This window comes from Rhipicephalus microplus, chromosome X, assembly GCF_043290135.1.
Source record: "Rhipicephalus microplus isolate Deutch F79 chromosome X, USDA_Rmic, whole genome shotgun sequence".
NCBI lineage: Eukaryota > Metazoa > Arthropoda > Arachnida > Ixodida > Ixodidae > Rhipicephalus > Rhipicephalus microplus.
The window spans coordinates 313,115,557-313,133,808 of record NC_134710.1 but is presented as its reverse complement, the minus strand read 5'-3'; the positions used below and the strand labels follow the sequence as shown (position 1 = coordinate 313,133,808).

The window sequence follows — 18,252 nt, the reverse complement described above, 5'->3', positions numbered from 1 at the left end:
CATTCCCGATTTGCCCAAGTAGGTAGCCGATGTTGCGCCGCAAGTTTAGGACGAACCTCTGAAACCTGTGAAGCTTTTCATCGTACTCCTCCGCAAAACTTTTCGCATATGCATGTTCCCCTTCGGAGGGAAAAACCTTTTCTCTTCATAAAGTTAGTTAGCCAGCACCTGCTCGCTTTAAACTGGCTCCGCATTAGACCTTTTTCTAAGACTAATTGCATAGCCCGCACTTGGAGCAGTTCTGTCATCACGGGCCGCTGTGCCGCTCGCTGCTCAAGCACATACTCGCCGAGCAGCTCTTTAATTTTCGGAAACCGACCCTGCTGTGGTCCACTGAAGCCTTTGCGTGAAGCTTTGCTGTCAACAATCTTCTGCTTTTGTTTCCACCGGTCCCGCACGCACGTTTCAGGAACTCCGAACGACCGCGATGCGGCCCGATTTCCGTCCGTTTCTGCACACGCGATGACTTTTCTTTTAAAAGCGGCATCGTGGTGCACTCGAGTTTTTGGAGTCGGCCCTTCCACGCCGTCGATGCTAATGCACTACTAGATGACGAACTCCTCAGCACACGTCACTACGAAGTGCCGCACATGGGAAACACATAGGCAGAAATGGCCGACGCGCCATGCTGACGCACGTAGAGGGCGGCCATTTTGGATTTGCGATGGCAATAGATTGACCGTAATTTTTTGTTCGTACTCGACTCTAACGCGCATGCGATTTATGAACTCGCTTAACCGGAAAAAAGGTGCGCGTTAGATTCGAGTAATTATGGTACTTAGTACATACAAGCCGGTATAACAAGCTTTTAAATTTAAAAAAACATTGTATCCATGTGAGGGTAATATGTTCATGTAACTTTGAAATAAAGCTTCGTGACAGTGATTTCCCCTTAATAGGTGTTTTTGTAGCTTAGCATACCTTCCCTGCAGTGAAACAACCTTTGATAGGGTTACATGTTGACCATCGTAAAAACCGAAATACAGGTCAGACAGGAATATAGGTCTACCCCCCAAACTTTGAATCTCCGAAAAAGAAATAAAAAAAAAATCACTAAGTATCACGGCACACCCTTACATTGGTAAATACGGACACAACCAGCTGCATTGTGGTGACATTTATTTTTATTTGGACACTAATCTTATGTACTTAAACGCCAAAAGGCCACAAAGTGCTGTCGCTCAGACTCGTCCAAACTTGAGTCTGACGACATCTGCTTTTCACTAGTAACGTCCCTGAGTGCATGGTCCTCCATTCCATCTAATACGTTACTGATGCAGCATTTGCGAAAAGATGGAAGTAAGCCACCTCAGCGCAAGGCCCTTCCGCTTCATAAATCGGCGCACCCGCGATGGCGATCCCTTGAATTGCACCCTTGTGAGCCCAGAGTCGCACGCTAGCTCGAAAGCTTTCCCGCAGATGCACTCCACTGTTACGGGTAGCAACCTTGCACGACGCTCCCGGACGAATTCGGCAAGTAGAGTTTCCAGTTCGGGGTGCACTGAAGCTTGTCAACGAAATGAAGTGTTTTTTTTTTTTTTTTTTTTTTTTTTTTTTTTTTCTGCAGGATGTGATGCACTGCTTGTGTCTCCTCTAGTATCAGGCGCTTATCTTCGATGCACCGAATTCCCATTGTGCCGCCAGGTTGCCGTGCGCTTCGGCATCCTCTAAAACTTTTTTTAAAGCCTATCGTAAACTGCTCATGACTACTACTCATTTCTGAAGAAAATAGAAGAAAGAAAACAGCAGACTGACACCAGATAACACAGGCAAAATGGCAATGTTAGAACACTGTAGCCCTTGCCTAGCTTTGCCCACAACGCTGCTGCTGATGCTCATGATGGCAATGTAGGCTTTTCACTTCAGCTGCCCATTGTTGCGAGAATTCCACATTTTTTCATGCCAATGACCAGTATATAAGACAAGAGTTAACTTTTCATTGCATTTTTTTCATTCGACCTATAATACAGCTTTTACAGTAATATACATTTAAATAGAAGCTTTCACAGTTTAGCAACCCGCCGCTGCCATAGAACCACCTTTACAAGGGGTTATTTGCAGACTAATATACACTTATTCACTTAATTGAATACTTGGAAATTTTCATTATTTTAAATTTGAATTTGAGTGAATTTGAATACTGTAAAATATTCGGAGCATTTGAATATTTGCACAAGCCTAAATAATGAAACAGTTTCACCATTAGCGCATTACACTTCACGAATTACATGGTGAAAACATTTCTGGAATCTGTCAAGTACGAGTGAAGTTCTGGAGATTACCCGCATTATTCAAGCACTTTCTGTCTCCTTTAATACCAGCGAGCGCTTCGCAATCTTGAAAGTGAATTAACGAGCTTATTCACTTGCAAAATTCCTTGGCATTGCATATTTCAACCAGTAGGCTGATGACTAAAATTTGCCCCACCCTCCCCTCTCTAGCTAACAAAAGAAGTGGCAACTCACAGCAGGTCCCTCCATTGAAGGTAGGCACAGGCTCAAGAGAGAGCGAGTGCAGCACCAGCGTCTCTGGGTTGTACTCCGCATGTGTGCTGACTAGCTTGGCATAGTACTCCACATACCGCCGCTGACTTGGGATTGTCACCCCCTGCATTTGACACTTGATCAGTAAGCGCTCACACAAAATGCTATGGCAATGTGAAATAGCTCACAGCATGACAGTTTTATTAGTTCATAATATGTAGTTAAGTGATGTTCTTCAGTTCACGAGTTCAACTTTTCTTTTTTTCTGCAGTCTTTGGCAAGCTGCTCACTTTAGCTAAGAACGTGATGTCATTAGGTGCTTGCACTCATTCCCTATAGCAGTGGTTCTCAGCCATGGTTGTGTCGGGCACCCCTTGCAGCAAAAAGAAAGGAGGGCGGGAGGGGGTACATGGGTAAATTAACACAACTATAGCTTGAAACAGGTGCTTTTTATTGCTACCAAATACATCAAACAAATGTGCCACATCACTTTAGTTTGGACAGTTAATACGTGGCTAAGTCACACTTAAAAAAAATGCGGGTGAGGGTTTTGCGGATCATATAAAATGGCTTCGCGAACCCCAATTTAAGAACCACTGCCCTATAGGAATCTGCCGAAAGCAGTCAGACCATTAATGACTAATTCAAGTGCTCCTTTTTCCCTCTTGTTAACAATTTGATACTTGAATATTTTTCTGATTTAATCCCCCTCCTAGCTATTTCAAATAACTACGAATTGGACTCATGCTGCTATGGTTCGCCATTCAGAAATTATCCACGGTGTATGTATTGCAAACATCTTCACAAAAAATAGATCTATAAAAACACTGCAAGATAGCCAATCATTGAGCGGGAGAAATGTCAGCAGCTTTAATTAAAGCTTTTTTTTTTATCAGGCTCGCACACAGCAGTTTTGACTCTGGCTGCATGAGGACAGTGGGCATTTGTTGAGCTGCTGATTACACTGGCAAATATTAACTGACGGTCAGCAGGTACATTTTATGCAATGGATGCACGACAGAGAGACAAAGGAGAAAAAAAAGTAGCGCAAGCACTGTAGGTGCTGTTCAGTCGCAAGAAGGTAGGTTGAGAAGAAGGCAGACGGACAGGTGACGCAATGAAATGAACAATCAGATAAGGCGTCGTGAAGAAGACTGGATGAGCATGAAAGGTGAGCCATCACCGGGCACAAATGCGTGTCACTGGCTCCGTTTACAATGCCCTTTTTTAGTTTTTCTGGAATACAGTTAAACCTCGTTATAACGAGACGGGCTATAACGAAATAACGGATATAACGAGCAAATCCTAATTCCCCTTAAAAGTCCCCATACAAACCAATGTATTAAAAACCTCGTTTCAACAAGACAAAATTTGCCTGTTATGGGATATAACAAACAAATTTTATTAGGAAGTAAAATTTTGAGCTGATGTCACGACAGTGCACAACGCGAATTTGAGACTGCGCGCAACGCGAGAACTGTATTTAGCAGTTCAAAACTCCCGCCACGCGCCCTCCAGCAACGCACGCGCCCTCCAGCAACGCACGCAAAGCAGACGGCACGCGCTGTTTCCGGAGGAGAGGTCGCTGCACGTGCGCCACTTGGCTACCACCGACAGCGGAGCGCTCCGCGAACGTCTCGCCCTTTTCTTTTCTTTTGTGTCTTCTTTATATGCTCCCTCTCCCCTTTCTCATGGCGCTGAGGCGCGCTTCCTAATCTTAAATATCCCCCTTCCCCTTGAGTAACCGGTTCCCAGAGTGCAGCGCAAAAGAGCGCCCCTTCTGCCCCTTCCTCTTCACAGTCACTTTCTCTGCAAGTGTTGTCGCTCGCCGACGTGAGCCCCGTTGCTTTTGCGTGCGTGTTTCTTCTGTTTTTCGACCGCTTCCGCCTTATCTTTTATCGTGCTGCGCTCGTGATTCCAACAACATGAATGCGCCAGGCGGGAAGCGAAAGCGCATAACGCTAGATCAGAAAGCGGCTATGATAAGAGCCGTCGAATCGGGGACCAAGAAAGGCAACGTGGCAAGAGACTCTGGCGTATCGACGAGCACACTGTCAACCGTCTTGAGCAAGCAGGAGTCCATCATCGACGTTGTTGCACGTGGCGTGAAAGGAAGCGCTAAGAGGATGAGGGCGCCTGCCTTTGAAGCAGTTGAAAGGGCCGTTTTTAAATGGTTCTTGGACACACGGGCCGTGAATCTGCCGGTGAGCGGCGCCTTGCTGCAAAGAAAAGCGAGAGACTTTGCCTGCATCATGGGCTATGACAACTTCGTAGCAAGTTCGGGTTGGTTACAACGCTTCAAGGAGCGCCACGACATAGTCGGGAGAGCGGTCTGCGGCGAATCGCAATCTGTCGACGAAACAGAGGCTACCAAGTGGGCGAAAGAAAACATCGTGCGGCTGCTAGAAAAATACAGCGCGGAGGATATTTTTAACGCGGACGAAACTGCTCTCTTTTTCATGTGTTGGCGCACAAGACGTTAGCCCTCAAAGGCGAGTCGTGCCATGGCGGCAAACAAAGTCACTGTGCTACATCACTGCGCTACTTTGTGCAAACATGACCGACTCTGAGAAGCTGCCAATTTTCGTAATTGGCAAAAGTGCATCCCCTCGCTGCTTTAAGGGGAAGAGGCAGCTCCCAGTCAAGCACGTAGCCAATCGCAAAGCCTGGATGACCAGGGAGATTTTTTCAAAATGGCTGTGCGAGTGGGTCGAGAAGCTGGCAAAGGCGAACCGCAGTGTGCCTTGTTTTAGATAACTGCACCGCCCACCATACCGCTGCCGTGCTTCAAAACATCGAGCTGCTGTTCCTTCCGGCCAACTGCACAGCAAAAATACAGCCGCTTGACCAAGGCGTGATTATGTCACTGAAGGCAGGTTACCGCAAGCGTGTGATAGACAAGCTCCTGCTCAACATGAGGATGAAGCGAGACACGGATGTTGACTTGTACGCTGCGCTCAAAATGCTTCAGGCGGCGTGGATGAGTGTGACGGCGACCACGATCGCAAACTGCTTTCGACACGCCTCATTTGCCGCCGCAACAGACGCCAGCGATGAGCCATCAGACGAGCCCACTGTGCCGGACGGTTTTGCCACATCAGACGAAGTCACTGCATCATGGACAGCACTTCGTGACGCCGGTGCCGTGCCTGACAACGAGTCGTTTTGCGACTATGTGAGTGCGGACTTGGAAGTGGTGGCAACGGAGCAGCTCCTGGATGACGATATTGTGCGCGCTGTCAGTGATCGTAACGAAACCAGTGACGATGACTCTGTCGACAAACAGGAGACAAACGTGCCGACGGCGTCGGAGGCATTAGACGCGGTGGACGTACTGCGCCGCTACTTCGGCGCTCACGAGGGCGGCGAAGATGGCTTGAACATTGCTGCCGCAGCTGAGCGAGCCATCGTTCGCATCAGGAAGATGCATCAACGTCCAATTACGGACTTCTTTGCAGCTAAGTCTGCCTGAAATGCAAGCTGTGTATTTTAAAGTGCATTAAAACAGGTGCATGATTTTTTCCTTTTTATTTGGAAATGCGGTTATTTTGTTGCATACCACCGTGCGGCGGGATGCTATTTCACCCTTTTTTTTTGGGGGGGGTAAGTACAGTGCATATTATTTGCGGTAAATGCCCGCTACGGCTATAACGAAATATTGGTTATAACGAGCGAATAGCGACGGCCCTCCGATTTCGTTATAACGAGGTTTAACTGTATTATAAAACAGGACCAGTGCACTCAAGCTGGAATATTATTTCCCAAATGGGGAGTTTGCCAGATAAACACTTATCTGCCATAGAGAGCAGGTCATATAGACAATTTAAGAAAGCACTTGTGAAAGAATTCACTGATTTTCAAAGAAAAAAAATTCGGGACTTTTCAAGGGCCCTGAAAATATGCTTTTCAATTTCAAGGGCTTTTAAGGTCTTCAAGACTGTACCTGCACATACCCTGGAGGTCAGTTCACCTGCCAAGTCTGAGTATGTTTTACAGCGAAACTTGCAAGGCTAGAGACATTGTTTTTCACTACAAGCTCATCCACAAATCCCACCAGGGTAATAAAATAGCGAGAGTAATTTTAAATGTTCTTAGCCCATATACAAGCATTTTAACTGCCATTAAAATGTTCTTCATTTAAACAAGCTTTAAAAAGTTAAAGATAAAAACAAGTCTGTTACATTAATGCGATCATCGAATTGCTTAAGTAATGACTAACATCACTGGGACAAGCTTTCACAAATTAGAGTATTTCTACACTCTCTCACAAATCAGTCACTGAGATTTTCCTGAAGAATGAGCAGTACATACTATCATGAGCAAAAGTTAAGGCACTACAAGAGAAAGAAAAAAGAACAATTCAAGACATGCAGTTAGAAATATGACTCAACACACATGCACTTGCTCATGCAGTTTCAATTCACATGTTTTAATTCGTGGCTCTGCAGGCAAACAATAAGAAAACTTTCACTCTTTGCTACTACCAGCCACAAAACTTTTGCTTGTGTGATCAACATACAGTAAAAGCTTGTTAATTCACACCTCGTTAATTCAAAATGTTGGATAATTCAAAATGGTCACTACAATCCAGTCCGCAGTGCGTAGGAGACCATGTCTAAAACGATTCGTTATTTCGAACATAAATTGCTGCCTCTATGGATATTTTGAAGCACGCGCCACTGAGCGTCATTGTTGTCAAACACTAAGGGAAGTTTTTACGACCTAACGATAGGTGGCATGACTGTTTTTTTTTTTTTTTTGAGCTTTAAGAGGCCTCTGAGCAAAGAGCACGCAAAGTATGGCCTCCGAAATCGGGAGAGCAATGTTTTTTTTGTTTTTTTTCTATTATCCCCTGGCTATCTCAACGCCTGACGCCACTTGTATACACGGGACACTGAGGGGTCGGCGGAGTAGTCCTAGCAGTCCTAGGCTGCACCCAGCAGCGTTACTTTGTTCCCCGAGCATGTTGTTCGTTTACGCCGTCAAGCCGTCTCATTGATTGATTGATTTGTGGGGTTTAACGTCCCAAAACCACCATATGATTATGAGAGACGCCGTAGTAGAGGGCTCCGGAAATTTCGACCACCTGGGGTTCTTTATCGAGCACCCAAATCTGAGCACAAGGGCCTACAACATTTCCGCCTCCATCGGAAATGCAGCCGCTGCAGCCATGATTCGATCCCGCGACCTGCGGGTCAGCAGCTGAGTACCTTACCCCGGTATTCTAGAACGCCCCTTCACTCGACACTCCACCTTCACTTGAAAAAGCCGATTGGAGCTCCATCTCTAGGTAGGGCAAGTCACTGCATATCAGTGATAATTTGCTGCTATTCTTGACTAGCGCAGCGTCATTTTCAGCCGAGCAGCGGCGCAGTGCTCAACTCTGTCAAGTGAAGGGTGAAAGTTGAGTCGAGGAGCGTTTGTGAATACGGGGGTTCGCCACTAGCCCACCGCGGCGGGGTGAAAAGCCGTCTTATTCCACATCAATGTTGCAAGATGCAGCAGGGAAACTACTGCCCGAAGACTGTCAAGGAGAAGGTGGAGATTTTGCGAGAGGTTGACCAAGGGAAGTCGAGCAAATATGGTATTGCGAAGCATAGCATACCTAGGAGCACCTTGTCAACCGACATACGGAACAGGACGGCCATTGAAAACGCCTATGAAGCTGAGGATTTTGGCGCCAGTCAGAAAAGGTTAAGGACAGCAAAATTCCCGGAACTGTAGTCAGCTTTGATTATCTGGGTTAAAGAAATGAGAGCGCAGAGTATAGCAGGGGCATTCCATGCCAAACGTCCCAGCCATTTTGGTGACCATTTCAAATGTATTTGAAAAAAAATTGTGCTGATTTACTACATTGAAAACAGTAAAACAGTAGAATATTTCTGACAGAAAAATATTTTTGGTCACGTGGCTGCCTTCTGAACTTCCCGAAATGTGGTTTGGATGTTGTTTGTAGAAAAATTTATTTTAAAAGTACTGCTCCTTCTTTCCGTACAAAATTTGGTCAACATGTTAAGTAAAGATTCTCATGTGAGGTGTTAGAAGCTCAGTAACATTAGTGCAATTTTACTGGCACAGACACCTCCAAGAATTCAGCCAAAATGATTTATGTTTGCATTTTTTTCTATTGCAATACTGCATTTTGTATGAATATCTGAGTAGTAAATACTTACTCCACAAAAAGTATATATTGAGGAAAAAATATTTGTAGACCACTCAAGCTACCAAACTTGAGGAGAAAAATCACAAACTTGGCAAAATTGTCAATTTTGTTCAAATTCAGATGCAATTTGCACCATGTGGTGGTCCAATTAAAACTCACCTTTATACCTAAATCAAAAGCAAATAAGCAGCTCTTTTTATATGGCAAATCTTATCATTACATTTTTTTGTTTTACGGAAGAAAATAATTTTTTAACTGTTCCATTGACGGCAATGAGGAATTTCCAGGCGGCAGCTGTCATATGACCAAATGGGAAGATAGGTGCCAATGGGTAGGTTTAACAATTATTTTCTTCCTCAAAACAAAGAATATAACGATAAGAATTGTCAGATAAAAAGAACTGCCTCTTTGATTTTGATTTAGGTATAAAAGTGATTTTTAATTGGACCACTACATGGCGCATATTGCGCCTCTAATATGGACAAAAGTGACCATTTCGCGAAATTTGTGATTTTTTCACATCAACTTTAGCAGCCTGAGAGGTAGACAAATATTTTTTCCTTAAAATATACCTTTTGTGGAATAAGTATTTACTACTCAGGTATTAATACAAAGTGCAGTATTGCAATAGAAAAAAATGCAAACATAAAGCATTTTGGCTGATTTCTTGGAGGTGTCTGTGCCAGTAAAATTGCACTAATGTTACTGAGCTTCTAACACCTTACATGAGAATTGTTACTTAACATGTTGACCAAATTTTTTACAGAAAGAAGGAGCAGTACTTTTAAAATAATTTTTTCCACAAACAACATTTCGGGAAGTTCAGAAGGCAGCCACGTGACCAAAAATATTTTTCTGTCAGAAATATTCTACTGTTTTACTGTTTTCAATGTAGTAAATCAGCACAATTTTTTTCGTATACATTTGGAATGATCACCAAAATGGCTGGGACGATTGGCGTGGAATGACCCAGCATTGAGTGACCCTATCATCATGGCCAAGGCAGCCGATTTTACTCTGCGCATGGACATTGAAGACTTTGTCGCTTTCAAGGGATGGCTTCATCGTTTTAGGGAGCGGCACAATCTTGTATTCTGCATGTTATCCAGCGAAACAAAGGAAGCGGACGCTGAAACATGCACTACTTGGAGAAGCGACACCCTGCAGCAGTACTTGGAGAGCTACTTGCCACAGGATGTGTTTAACGCTGACAAGACGACGCGTTATTTTTTAAGTTGCAGCCTCTCTTGTAAGGTGATCCCTTACAAGAGAGACAGCTGTGCTGGTGACAAGCACAGCAAAGAGCGTGTCGCTGTTCTGGTAGCCACAAATATGATCAATACAGAAAATGTCGCCCTTTTTGTGATTGGCAAAGCACTCAAGCAACAGTGCTTCAAGAACATTCGGTCACTCCCGACGGAGTATGCCGCAAACAAGAAAGCCTGGATGACAGGTGACCTATTCAGGAAGTGGCTGCTGAAATTCGACCGGCAAATGGAACTGGGCAATAGACGCGTTCTTCTTGTTGTCGACAACTGTTCGGCGCACCTAGTCGACGTTAAGCTGAGAGCAACAAAGTTGGTGTTCCTTCCTGCAAACACGACTGCGGGGAGATGATTTAGACTCCAACCAAAAGTTTTGAAGAAACCCGATGTTTCGAAACAGACTTGATTCCTTCCTCAGGGGTGACTGCGAAGGCTACGTAGCAGCGGCGTCTTCAAAGCACTCCCGAGGTGGATAATGACTCTCTTTCTCTCGTTTTGCCGGGGAGCGCAGTCCGTGTGTATACACTGGGGAAAGGGTTCCGAGAGAGCGGTTGATGATATGGGCTGTCCTCTGTATGTACCACGACTCGAGTAACAACCTTCTCCTCCAGTTCGGCTCGCTTTTAAGGATGGCCGTCGCTTCGAAATTCATCTGGTGATCCAACGTCTCAGCATGTTCGGCGACTGCGCTGCGCTCTTTGTAGAACTTCCGCGCATCTTTGGCGTGTTGCTTCAGTCGTTTCGATAGGTTTTTCGTCTCGCGGATATACAAAGAGGGGCACTCGGCGCACAGAATTTTTTAAACTACACCGGCGGTCCTGTCCATTGTTGGCCAGTCTTTCAGGAGAGAGGAGGCGGCCCAGTGTACACAAAGGCACCTGCGCGAAGCGAACCCCTTTTTTCTTGAAGATTCGCGCCAACATTTCGCCGGTTCCCTGAATATATGGAACCGGTACGCGTTTCGGGGGGCTGCCAATTAAGGTTGATTGGGGTTTTCGTATCCTCTGTTGCTCTGCACGGCGGGTGGCAGCTCGAACGAAGTTTTTTGGGTATCCGTTTTTTCTGAGGTCCGCAATTACGCGGGCCTCTTCTTTCTTTTGCTCTTTGTCATTGGAGCATAAGTTCCTAGCTCTGTCGAGTAGCGTGGTCACAACCGAGGCCTTGTGGCAGCCGGCGTGGGAAGAATCAAATTGAAGGTAGCGGCCAGTGTGCGTTGGCTTCCTATGAACGAAGAACTCCAGGCCGTTGCGCTTTCTTGCCAGCTGGACGTCGAGAAAGGGCCGGCAGTGGTCGCTTTCACATTCAAAACACAACTGCGGCTCTACAACCAATGGACTAGGGTGTGATAAGGAAAACCAAGTGCTTTTATAGGCATCATATGCTGGAGAGAATTATTTTGTGCGCGGGTGGCAGGAACGACTTCGGCATTACGCTGCTCACTGCCATGCACATGTTGGTGAGCACATGGAAACAGGTGACTGCAACCACAATCGCAAACTGTTTCCACCACAGTAGATTTGCAACTGGAAGCGCGCAAGATAGTTGTGACGTCGGTGTGGACGGGGCTGAGGAGCTCAGGCCAGTGGCATTGCGCGACACTCTTCAGGGTGTACATTTTGCCGATTATGTTGAAGTTGACACCGGTGCATCGGTATGTAGTGCCTTGACTGATGAGGACATTATTGCTCAAGTAGCCGGTGTGCAGCCAGTTGCTGAAGAGCCAGATTGGGGCGAGGAAGACGAAGATGACAAGTGCCTGTGCGCCCGTCAGCGCCTGAGGTGATGGAGGCCCTTAACGTGGTGCATCTCTTCTTCAGCTTTGAAGAGGGTGAAGAGGATTCCCTGCACCGCGTTCGCGTGCTGGAACAAAGAGCCGCAACTGGTGGCATTCAGAAAAAAGAAGCAGATGGTCATCACCGACTTTTTTTGGCCAGTAAATATTCTTCGTGCCCCCAGCCCCGAAATCCACCCATTTTTGCTCACTTTCATTATTTCAAATTTTGTTTAATTTGAAATTACTCAGCGTAGTCATGGAATTCGATTTAACAAGCTTTAACTGTATTGGTATTGACAGTTGTGGCAGTCACTGCAAATATCTTGTTTTTTTTTTTTGCCCTCGACGTGTCGCACTAAATTTATCACTAATAAAAAATGTGAGGCCTTGCCATAAAAAGCTCAAATAACAAATGTCTTCAAGTTGCTATGGCTATGGGCGGACACACTTTCGTAACCATTGCTTAGGACATGTATATAAAATGGTACACCTCTTGCTGCACCGAAAGCTCCCTACGCTCTACAAAGTTACCCTCACTAAAACATATAGCAATGTTTATTGCTTCAACAAACTGTTTTCTACAGCCTAGTGGCACTTCTGGGTGTGAGCCCAGCCAATAGAAAGGTTAAATGGCATTATTAAAGTGAAAACACAAGGAGTTCCAAACCTTGAGGTCTTTCGTCCTGCGCTCACTGTAATAAGAGAGAGCCTCCCCAGCAGTGGCAAACATGCGGCTGTGTACCAAATATGAGCACACCATCACTCCCGTTCGACCCTGCAGGTGAAAATGCAGGAACATAATGTGCAATGGTAACTTATTTTTGCAATGCTTCTTTTCGTGAAACAGCACTGAAAGGAACACCAAAAAACGAGTTCAAGATATTACAGGTAAAAAAAAACTTTACAATCTAAGTCAACACATATTTATAGCCGTTACTAGCAATAATAGGTTGGCTATAGCTACAATTCAATGTTTCCACCCTCCCTTTTCTTCAGTGCAATTACGGCTGAACATATAAACATTCAGCATGGCAAGTCTACTGGTATTTTTGATCAGTTGCCTGTATAACTTGCTTCATAATCGAGCAACTACTACTGACCTGTGCATGTGTGTCAACATCTCTCGGCATTAAAATGTGCAAAGATCTTGCACACATCACAAGTGACACATGCACACTTTACAATGTTTACTTTAATGCACACCCTTGTAAATCAGCACCAAACAAAAAACCAGATTGAAAAGCAATACTTAATGAATCAGTGACTTTCTAGCTACTATGCTGCTGCAGATCTTGCTGGCTTCAGCAAGAACTCTGAATATTCAAGTTCAAAGTGAGCATCCCAATCGTACCGACCAGCACCATATGTCACGACTTTTCTTAGGTGTAATTTCTACAGTACTGCATGAACCCGTCCTTTCAAAACAGCTTCAAAAAGGTAGTCCCGAACGTAATCTGTTTTATCCCAGCAACTCGACCAACATTTCTCAAATTGTGAAACAAGACAAGCATTGTAAACATTACAAGAAGTTATAAAGACCGGGCAGATACGCTAGTTATTCACACGTGGCCTTCTACCTACTCTAAACCAGCTGCTCTAAACCAGCTGCAAGTAACCTCCACATTGGTGCCCATATATTGAAACACTTTGAAATGCTTGAAAATGGATTGATTGATAAGTGGGGTTTAACATCCCAAAACCACCATATGATTATGAGAGACGCCGTAGTGGAGGGCTCCGGATATTTCGACCACCTGGGGTTCTTCAACGTGCACCCAAATCTGAGCACACGGGCCTACAGCATTTTCGCCTCCATCGAAAATGCAGCCGCCGCACGAGATTTGATCCCACGACCTGCGAGTCAGCAGCTGAGTACCTTAGCCACTAGACCCCGGCGGAGGGGCAAAATGCTTGAAAATATATTGAAGTCCGTGAATACCCTTTGTGTTAGATTGTAAATACTTTCTGGAATGGTTTAATGTAGTGCTTTTAGACAGCCACTTCAGTTTTCTTATGTTTTAATTATAGCGCATCATGCTGAAAATGCCCAACAACTTGAAGTCCCCATTAAGTAAAATGTACAACACAGACAAAAGTAGATCAGGTCTATCAATATCCCGAAATCCATATTCTTACAAAGAAGAATCGAACATTTTTAGATTACTGGCTTGAGGTCTCGGCTCACACAAACAAGTGCGTCATTATGCAATACTCTTTACAAACACCGAATTCACAGCACAGAGGATGGGCACCATGTTATCACAGAGACCCATCCAACAACAAGGTTGAGCTCGCACGCACCTTGCCTGCTTTGCAGTGGATGACAGCAACATTGGATGGATGTTTGGACAGCCATTCTGCAACATCCTCACAGAAAGGCTTGATGAGGTCAATTTTCGGCGGGTTGTGGTCCTTGAATGGGTAGTGTGCCACTCTATTTTCAAACTTCTTAGCATCATACTGCCGCTCAGAGCACCTACAGCAGAAGGCAGGCCAAAGTACTCAGGCAGTTGCATTTCATTCAATGCGACTTACACCGGTACATTTTTTGGCCACCCATGTTGAGTTGAGCAAGACATATAACCCCCCCTCCCCCAGGCTTTTAACTTCGGCATAAAAATGGCGGAATATAAACTTGTAGATGTGGCACATGTGTAACTACTAGCCAACTGTACCACGTACATTAGTGGGATAAACACTGTTCACAATGGGTAAAAATGTCAGGAACAATGTTCTATCCAATAATTTTAGAGGGTGCAAATGTAGAAAAATAATAACGATTGGAGGATGGCAATTTATGAAAGGCATATAAGGATTCACACTTTTTTTTAACAAAAACAAGTCGATATTGCTAGTTTTGGCCAGCTTTTCTCCCACTGAGATGTGCAATTAACTTCTCTACAAAGACCCCCCACCAATAAGCAGTTGGATGTTGTGATCAAAGACCAAACATTATTTGCAAAATAATTTTTCAGGACACCAAAAAATCAGGATAACTACGTACTCTGCTTTTATGCATCTTTCCATACTTCGCTTCTTTATCTGCTAAAGGTACGAAGGAAAGCAAAATTTTGTGCTTTTGATACTCAACACAGTGACAAGCATGCAGCCAGTGCCCGAGCTAATGCACCATAACTTTTCACCACGTATGTGCAGAAATTTCAGCCAGCAAAAAGTATCATAAAACAGTGTGTTGACATTGTAACACAAACAGCGTAGAATTATTATGGGGCGGGCAAGGTTTTCAGAGAAATGTTGCCATTAACTAACCAGCACTAAAACACTGATGTTCAACAATAGTACTAATGAGTCACTAAGGCATTCAATCGTGCTTTACTCGCTCATTATCAAGCTTGGTTTCTAATTAGCCATAGGGCGAGATGTATGCAAGGTTACCAGTATACAAGTCCAGGGTTCATGCTTGTTTACATGTCAAAAATTTAAGAGTTTTCAAGGACTTCCAAGGCTATGTCTGAATTTTCCAGGACCACATTATCGGTCAGAAACCCAATTGCCATACTTCAGGAGAAGATGAAGACTTGAAATAATTAGAATTTATCGAAAAAGGGTAAAGTCGCTTGAGCAGGCATCAAAAACATGGCTGCAATTACATTTTATTTCTAGAGAACTTTTGATCCTAATTTTTTAGTTGTATGAATAATCACTTTCAGCATTTGTGAATTTCAGTAACTACTACTTCTGAATTTTCATATGAATGTGTACTGTCGCTTGCTGCTTAGTCTTGGCAGTCTTCCTAAGGGTATTTGACTTGATGATGCATGTCAAGTGACTAGTTGCCTCTGTCTTTTGTGCAAACGAGTCTGCTGTAGCTGTTAATTCCTTCAGAACCGCTTCTAGTTTTTTTTTACTTTTTTGTTAACATTTCGACCTTCTCCTCATCGCAACATATATTTTTTCTGTTTCCTATCCTCCTGCTCCTGCCTTTTCAGAGTTTCCGAAAATGCACGGTGTGGGTTTCTTTTGTGATGGGCAAATTACCTATGCCACCTGCTAAATTTACGGTATCACAAATAATGTGCTGTGATGTGCGACAACTTTTATTTTAAAAATATAAAAAAAAAAGAAACTCAATGATTTTCAATGATTTGCAAAAGTTACAGCACTTTCAAGGCCTTGAAAACAAACTTCTCAAATTCAAGGGTTTTTAAGGGTTTTACAAACCCGCATGAATTCATGCCTATGCTCATAACATTTGCTTAATAGGAACGAACATGCAAGCACATAGTACACACATTGGAACCACACTGTTATCTGTTATCGTAGTGTTGTGCGTTGAAAGTCTTTAAATATAGTCCACCAAGTATTATTGAAAGCTCAAGCACTGGAGAGCACAATCCAAAATACAAGGAGCTGCCACCAGACAAAGGAATTACTTTAAGGAAACTCAAGAATTCAAAAAGAACAGACGTTCAGAGATAGAGGAAAGCTCGAAGTGATGAAAAGCCCTTGAACAAGAAATGTTGCTTGCCCCAACATTTTGACAGGTGGAGTTGTCTTCATCAAGACAGAAAGTGCCTTCCTTAACCATGCATTTATGTACAGCCCTCACTGACTGACAAGCAACAATTTTTTTACTATAACAACTGGTATGAGCAATTGCTCATGATTACTGCATCATGTTATTACAAATCTACCTGCCGAAAGCAATGTTGGCTTTAACCCGAGTATTCTAGTCAAAGTTACACCGATATGACACTAACTTTAGATGGTGAATACAAAAATATGCACATCACTCAGCCTTACATTTCCACATTTCAAACAAGGCAGTTGCTGCCTTCGCGGTGACAAATCTTCTAGTAGAAATGTTGGCACCAGTGACAATACCTGTCCAATGAATTTTCATCACTAAAAAATACTGCAAAAGCTTTTCCAACTGAACTTTTTAGCCCAAATGAAAGCTTGGGCTGGTTGACACAACTATGTTTCCAGGCAGAAACTAGAAGTGAACAATAAATTTAATGTGTTTTCCACAAACTATTACATCCTGGACTAAAATATGGGATGTTCATTCGCCTAAAACTGGCATGCCAACAGTGCTCATGACCTCTGACACACATCCCACAGTTGCGCAGTCATACAGCCACAGCCAATGGCAGCACGGAAGACTGAAGATGTCGCGCTGGTGGTGCCGCTACTGGGGCAAGCGCTAGCTGCCCCCTACCGGCACACATGTCAAAACCATCGGTGCATGGCCTTGCACATGCTGCCTTGCAGTACCTGCGCACTCACAATGCCTCAAAAATGCACCCACCTACCTTAAGTTGTACAGAATAAATACCGTTTCAGAGCAGTCACATCTTCAGAATTGAATTTCAATGCTTCTCTGTCTTATATTTTTATTCAGTATCCCCCATTAAAAGGAATTCACAATTTATGTATTCCTTTCAGAATTATCAACATTCAAATGCTCAAAATTAATCATGCACAATTCCAAAATGTGCACATTTTTTTTTCTTTTTGCTTTTCCCGCCAAGTGATTTCAGCTTCGACGTCCAGAAGTAAGGCCTTTTAAAGGGAGCACTAAAGAGAAAGATCCTGAAAACACCACTCTCACCACAACATGACACTTGGTAAGAGAAAATGCATGAAAATAAAATGTGGGTGGAATGCCACCTTGAGCCTCTAGCACCAAACACCATGAGGTAGAAAATTTTGACAGCATTTACTCGTCCTGTGTTCCCAGTCGGTAAAATTGAAGTATATTGTCATCTGTAGGTGCCATAGACTTGACATATCAAGCTGCACAGAATTTCGAGCCCATGTTGCAAAAATGCGAAAGATACATATTGAAATTACTGACGTAACGCATAGAGCTCTCGGCACAAAATTTAAAAATGAAACTTCAACCTTGATTTTTTCCACTAACAATTAACTAAAGATAATTAAACTTGCGACAAAATTCTCAGAATACAGTTTATCAATCTAAACCAAATCATTTTTTCGCTTTAGTATCGCATTAAGTTATGTCGCATTTTGTCGAGTGACATGCTTGTACAAAAGTCGTAGCAGCTAACGTGCTTCTGTGAACTCTAGAATCTACAAAGCTCTGTCACCAAGCTATGACAAGAGTGTTTTTCATTGCTGTTATGCAATCCCGCTGGAAGTTTCTGTATGCATTAGAATATAGATACACTGCAAAATCGCGCAGTCAAGTGCATAAAGTTCAACAAAAGAAGCTACTATCACAGCTTAAGAAGGAAAAGCAGCTATTTAATTGCTAATTCCAGACACTACAGTATCGGCAATCAGTGACTGTGTGTACAATTGTGTAGAGTAAATGTACGATGAAGCATCGCAACATCAAAGCTGGGCACGGCTTCAAATGTCAATGCTTTGTTATGACAGTGTTGTAAAAGTGCAAGAGACATGGCCCTTGCCACCAAGGTATGCTGATTTCTAAGCAGTAGTGCACAATTTTCGTAGCTGAAGCAAACCTCTCTATAGAGGTATGAACAAAAGCTAACAAATGCTGCTAACTTTTAGACGTGAAGCAGCTCTCTGACTAGCCTGTGTAACTCTGTCGCTTCATCCGCACCGCACTCCCCT

At 43.7% G+C, this 18,252-nt stretch overlaps 1 protein-coding gene across 3 annotated transcripts in view; it reads right to left on the bottom strand.

Moving 5' to 3' along the window:
- The window catches only part of LOC119186234 (phosphatidylinositol 3,4,5-trisphosphate 3-phosphatase and dual-specificity protein phosphatase PTEN), a 121,758-nt gene that overhangs the window by 82,456 nt on the left and 21,050 nt on the right, over positions 1 to 18,252 (bottom strand). For all 3 annotated transcript variants that reach the window (XM_075879512.1, XM_075879511.1, XM_075879513.1), the window contains exons 5-7: positions 13,987 to 14,161; positions 12,353 to 12,460; positions 2,466 to 2,607 (exon numbers count right to left, since the gene is read on the bottom strand). In XM_075879512.1, the coding sequence (XP_075735627.1) occupies positions 2,466 to 2,607; positions 12,353 to 12,460; positions 13,987 to 14,161 (425 nt within the window). The remainder of the gene's footprint in view (positions 1 to 2,465; positions 2,608 to 12,352; positions 12,461 to 13,986; positions 14,162 to 18,252) is intronic.